Consider the following 6,000-nt stretch of genomic DNA (forward strand, 5'->3'; position numbering starts at 1 on the left):
CCAGAGCCCTGAGACCTTGTTTCTTGGGAGCTGCACTTTTCATTAGCCCATGTGTGGTAAAACATGTAGGATCTCTGGGTTTCTGAAGCTGCAGTGCTTGGGGGCCCTGGATCACTTGGGCCAGGCCCTGAGGTAATGCGGAAACACCAGGGCCTCCCCAGCAGTGCTCGACGGCCACCCTAGCTGCAGTTCACCTCACCGAGGGCTCAGCAGTGACCGGAAAGGCCAGGCAGTGCTGTGTGGCAGTTGGACCTGAGCTGCAATTTCTGGACCGCCTCCCTGGCCCCACTGACATGACACTTTTGAAACCACTCTCAGCAGACAGATTTCTCATGCTTTTTATATTTTGTTCTAGGTGAAAAGCAATGCAGTTCGCGCCCTTGGAAACTTACTTCATTTTTTGCAACCATGTCACATAGAAAAACCCAGGTTCTCTGAGATCATCGAGGAGTCTATCCAGGCCCTGATTTCGGCTGTCTTGGCAGAGGCTGCCATGAAAGTTCGCTGGAATGCATGCTACGCGATGGGGAATGTGTTTAAAAACCCGGCTCTCCCTTTAGGTAAGCTAGTGTCCCCCCCTCTCTGCAGACCACCTTTCTATAGGCAGTTCACACCCATCCCTTTGTGCTCTCCATCCCAGAATTCAGCAAGAACAGAAATAAAGCCAACAACACCCAAGCTTAAGGGAGTGGTAACTAAACTGGCATGTATATATATTCAACAGAATAGCTTGTTGCCATTTGAAGTTATGTTTATAAAAAGTTGGCCTAGGGGCTGGAGCAGTAGCAAGGTGGGTAGGGCATCAGCCTTGCACTCGGCAGACCCGGGTTCAATTCCCAGCATTCCATATGGTCCCCCGAGCAATGCCCAGAGTAATTTCCTGAGCGCAGAGCCAAGAGTAACCCCTGTGCATCACTGGGTATGACACAAAAGGCTAAAAAAAAAGTTGGCTGAATATGAAATTGTTTTTACCGTATGATTTTAATAAATTACTAGACTAAGAGATTGAAAAAGAATTAGTTTGAGTCTTAACAGTAGTTTCCTCTGGGTAGGATGAAGGATTAGATTGTGTGAGGTTATCATGGGGGGACACCTAACTGGTGCTCAGATAACCGGGGAGCCCACTGGCCCGGCCTGCAGTTCAGTGCAGGGACCAAGGACATGCTGTTGCATGGGCCCTGGGGTGCCGGGATGCCCAGTTCAGTGTTGGGGGCCTCCAGGCCTGCACCTGGCAGTGCTCGGAGTTCCACATGGAGCCAGGATCAGACTGATGCTAGGCCTGAGTCCTAACTGCTGGACTATTTTGTGGCCCGATGAGCAGGACTTTATTTTTTGCTTTTGTTTTCTAAAGGTTTTGTAATGACCACATACACTTTTGACAATTGGCAAAGTAAACTAAAAGAGTTGCTGGGAGCAAACGGGAGTAAACTAGAATGCTGCATGGACCCATGGCACTGCAGTGGGATGGTCCACGGGACACGAGAGCAGCAGTCTAGTCAGCGGCAGGTCATGCTCCCTGCCCTGGCCCCCGTGATTAATAGCTGCTTAAACCTATGGGCCACAGTTCACTTTGATTAATTAAAACCCAGTGGTGCTCAGGGCTTATTCCTGGCTCTCTGCTCATGCTGCTGCTCAGGGGACCATGTGTAGTGACAGGGATCAAGTCAGGTCAGCTGTGTACACAACAAGCGCCCAAAATCCTCTTCCCTTTCATCACTAGCGTTGTTGGCCTTGTACATTTGTCATTGGGAGAAGATGTGAAACAGGATGGGTTTGTTCCTGGGAGGAAATGAACCACTCTGGACTAGCGAAGCCCTCATCAAATTAGGGAGTTTGTTTCTTTCCTGCTGTTTGCCATGTGCCTTTTCCTCTAAGGAACGAGCCTGCAGGTGCCATTGGGGGTGGTGCTCCTTGAGTGGGAGACTGCTTGTCTGCAGATGAAAGAAAGAAGTGGGGAATGGGTAATAATTGCTCTGAGGAGGCAGAACGCAGCCGGGCTGCCTGGGCCCCTAGATAGGGAAGGAAGACAGAAACCTGGGCATCTCCTGGCGACTAGCATGTCTGAGCTTCCCACGTCCCAGTCACTTCGGGATTGGCCAGAGCTTCCTTTGCTTTGCAGTCTAGGTGTGGCATGCTGTTGCCAGAGCAGTGCCTGGTGCTAGCTAATAAGCAGGGAGAGAAATAGTCCTGGCCAGCATGAACAGGGCCGGGTGTACATGCACACAGCTGCGTGCGCCTCAGGAACCTTTGCTTCTGAGGTGCTGCTGCGCTTTAGTTCCTGTTCCTCCTTCCGGTTGTCCTCTCTGAGCAGACGCCTCCAGAAAAAGCCCCTGCCTAGGCCACAAAGTCCCTGCAGAGGGTCGCAGCAGCCCTGAGCTGTGCCAGCTGGATTAGGAAGGAGTGAGAAATGAGGCAGGACCCGGCCTCTCCCCTAGGATCCCACTCACTTTCTACTGAGGTATCATGAGTGGAATGAGACGTAAAACTAGTTACTTGAGCATGGTGTCCCCGCACTCTGCTTTTCTAAGCCTTCATTGGTGTGACTGACTGCTTCTTACTAGGAACAGCCCCATGGACCTCGCAGGCCTACAACGCCCTGACCTCTGTGGTGACATCATGCAAGAACTTCAAAGTGCGCATCCGATCGGCCGCAGCCCTTTCTGTCCCAGGCAAGAGGGAGCACTACGGGTCCGTGGGCCAGTACGGCCGGATCTGGAATGCACTGGTCACTGCCTTGCAGAAGAGTGAAGACACCACAGACTTTTTGGAATTCAAATACTGTGCCAGTCTGCGGACTGAGATCTGCCAGGCGCTGATTCACCTGCTGAGCGTGGCCAGCGCCTCAGACCTGCCCTGCGTCAGAGACTCCCTGGAGCTGAACAGGGACATGGTCCAGTCCTATGTCCTGCAGTTTTTAAAGTCTGGAGCAGAGAGAGATGACACTGGGGCACCCCACAGCTCCCAGGAAAGAGGCCAGATGGTCAGAACGGCCCTGGAGCACATACGCTGTGTCCAGGCCCTGCCCGGAGACACGTCCAAAGGCGCCCTGGTGGGCTTTTTAGAAACGGTCCTGACACAGCATTCCCACTCGTCAGCGTCGCCAGAAGCACCCCTGGAACAGACAGCTCGGTGAATGTGCAGTATCTACCTCCCAGGTGTCTGGAGGGAGTCGGAAGACCACGTGTGAGGCTCAGTTAAAACGTACAAAGGGTTTCCTTTCAGGGGAAGAAGGAGGCCATCCACTGTTTATGGAGAATGAGCTGACAGCGATTTCAGTTTCTCCAGGAGCCTGGCTGCTGTGGAGAGCGGGCCTGTGTTGTGGGTGTGTTCCGGGCTGTCGGGATCTCCGACCTATTCACCGGGAACCAGCAAGTTAGGATGTGAGTGGGTTGTGAAGTATGTATGGTCAAAGAATTGGCGTGTAAAAAATAACTTAAAAATTAGAACGTTTCTAGTTGTGTTATGTTTCTATGTTTCTGGGAAGTATTCTCTTTTATAATAAACAAGTGAAAACCAGATCTGGTTTTTGTCAAGTCGCGTTTATGGCAAGCTGCAAAGAGCTAACATTTGGCCAGTTTATGCTTTTATAGCTGCTTTCGTTGCTAAAATACAGCCTGAACAGGACACCCACTGTGCGCCTCCCATGATCTGCTGGACCAAGAGTTAACTCCTGGCATGCAGGGCCATTCCCTGAGCCAGCACATGACCACTGACTCCACTTCCCAGAGTCCTGGAGAGGGTGGTCCCCTGTGCTCCATGGATGCGAACACTGCCCTCTTAGAGTTTGTGCCTTTAAGAGTTTTTATAGGACCACACCTAGTGACACTGCCAGTGCTGTGGACCCTGGGCTCACCCCAGCAGTTAGGAGGGGAACATTTTTTTTTAGTGAAACAAAATAGTTTTATTGAAAGAAATTTATTTAGAGAGATTATGAGGAGAGAGAGAGAGAGAGAGAGAGAGAGAGAGAGAGAGAGAGAGAGAGAGAGAGAGAGAGAGAGAGAGAGACCACAGGCTTCTTCAGAGTAGAAGAAAGGGGAGATAATGGCTTTTAGGAGAAGGTTACATACAATATCTCCAAATTATCTTGGTCTGGGCTTTTTGGTTTTACATCACTCAAGGCAGTTTTTAAAGCAAAATATCACCAAAGAACTCTTGGGATTTAAACTATGCATTCATCTCTTGAACACTAACTTTATATTGGTACTGATTTGAGTCCGGAAGTTTGAGATCTGTAAGACTCAATTCAGATAGCCCACGCTTCTTATTTGATGTGGGATAAATCAAAAGTTTGCAGAGGTGCTGAAATCATGTCATTCTATTTTACTGTGATGTTGACGGTAGTTCTGGCTAGGGCTAGCCTATGTGTGAGGGCTGCCTCCTCCGCCCACCCCCAGTTCTCCTTCACACAAGTGAAGATGCAATGTGTGCCGTCAGCTCACAGCCTGGCTCAGTTCCAGTGTGAGTGTGTATGTGTGAGCTGGCCCCAGGATGACAGGTGTCCTCTCTGGGCTTGGGGCCTGTGTGTGCCCAAAGAAGCCAGGGGGGCGCTCCTTGAAATAAAGCCGGATGGAGAATGAACGAAGAGGTGAACACAAATGAAGGCTTACTGTGAAGTGCTCTGGGTCTTCATTTAAAACTTTGATGATGTTTTGGTAGCAGAAGTCTGCCAGATCAACTTAATTCTTGCTTCTGTCAATCAGCCCACACCCACATGGGTTGTGTATTGTATCACTGTTTCCAAAAGCCTGTTGGCCTGGAGGACCTCCTCTAACTAGAATGGGTTTGGGTGAGATGTTCCACTGTTATTATTTACTTTGGAATCATGTTTAAGGGCTCATGCTTGGTTTCCCTTCTTTTTGCCTTTAGGTTGTATTTTTTCCTGCTTTGATGTTGGTTGCTCAGCACGTGCTATCTAGCCGAGGCTGGGAAACAGTGAAACAGGCATGGTTTCTCATTGGTCAAGGATCAGTTTCCAAAAAATGAGACAACAAGCACACACACAAAAAAAACTTCCAGTACAGAATATTCCTGAAGTTTGCTTTTCTTCAGCAATAGTTGAACCAAAAATGTTTTCAGGGGGCCTGAGGACTGAGATGAATTTGCAGGAACCCAGTGAGTCCCAATGAACTTGCAGGGACCCAATGAGAAACCCTGGAACTTCCTTCCCTTGAGCATGTTCTTAGTGGTCACTTGTTTACTTTGTCATAAAAATTAAAATATGGCATCTATAGCTAATACCTCTGGGTTGTTGAGCTTTCATTGGTTGGTTTCTTAATAAAATATGTTAAATGACTTGATGTTTTTGTTTGATGATTCTTACTCTTGAATAAAATATTATTTCACTTTATATTATTTTTCTTTTCGTGTTTTTTTTAAAACATTTTTATTGAATCATTATGAGATATACCATTACGAAGCTGTTCATGATTGAATTTCAGTCATATAGTATTCCAACACCCATTGTCCACCAGTATACATTTTCTAGCACCAGTGTCCCCAGTTTTCCTCCCATCACCCACTCCCCACCATCTGCCTGCCTGTCTGCAGAGGCAGGGACCTCTGTCCCCAGTTTCCCTCCCATCACCCACTCAAGGCAGGGACCTCTCTCTCTCTCTCTCTCTCTCTCTCTCTCTCTCTCTCTCTCTCTCTCCCAAACGGATCACTGCTACTCAAAAGATGGAGTCTCTCTTATTAGACAAATTTTGATAGTAATATTAATATTCATTGACTGCTTTTTATTTGTCAAGCCAAGATCCTAGATCACAATATATTTATAATTTCAAGCCCATACAGTTATTCACAAGAATGCATCATGCAGCTACTTACATTGCTGATGAATTTTAACTCTTGTGGCAAACGTTTCTTAGAAATACGAAAGCTGGGGCTGGAGCAATAGCACAGTGGGTAGGGCGTTTGTCTTGCACACGGCCGACCGGGGTTCAATTCCCAGCATCCCATATGGTCCCCTGAGCACCACCAGGGGTAATTCCTGAGTGCAGA

At 48.4% G+C, this 6,000-nt stretch overlaps 1 protein-coding gene across 1 annotated transcript in view; it reads left to right on the forward strand.

Moving 5' to 3' along the window:
• The window catches only part of HEATR6 (HEAT repeat containing 6), a 34,162-nt gene extending 28,815 nt beyond the window's left edge, over positions 1-5,347 (forward strand). The window contains exons 19-20 of the mRNA XM_004608857.2: positions 356-560; positions 2,562-5,347. Of these exons, the coding sequence (XP_004608914.2) occupies positions 356-560; positions 2,562-3,133 (777 nt within the window). The 3' untranslated portion in view covers positions 3,134-5,347. The remainder of the gene's footprint in view (positions 1-355; positions 561-2,561) is intronic.
• Positions 5,348-6,000: the final 653 nt, after the last annotated feature.

This window comes from Sorex araneus, chromosome 3 (genome assembly GCF_027595985.1).
Source record: "Sorex araneus isolate mSorAra2 chromosome 3, mSorAra2.pri, whole genome shotgun sequence".
Classification (NCBI taxonomy): Eukaryota; Metazoa; Chordata; class Mammalia; order Eulipotyphla; family Soricidae; genus Sorex; species Sorex araneus.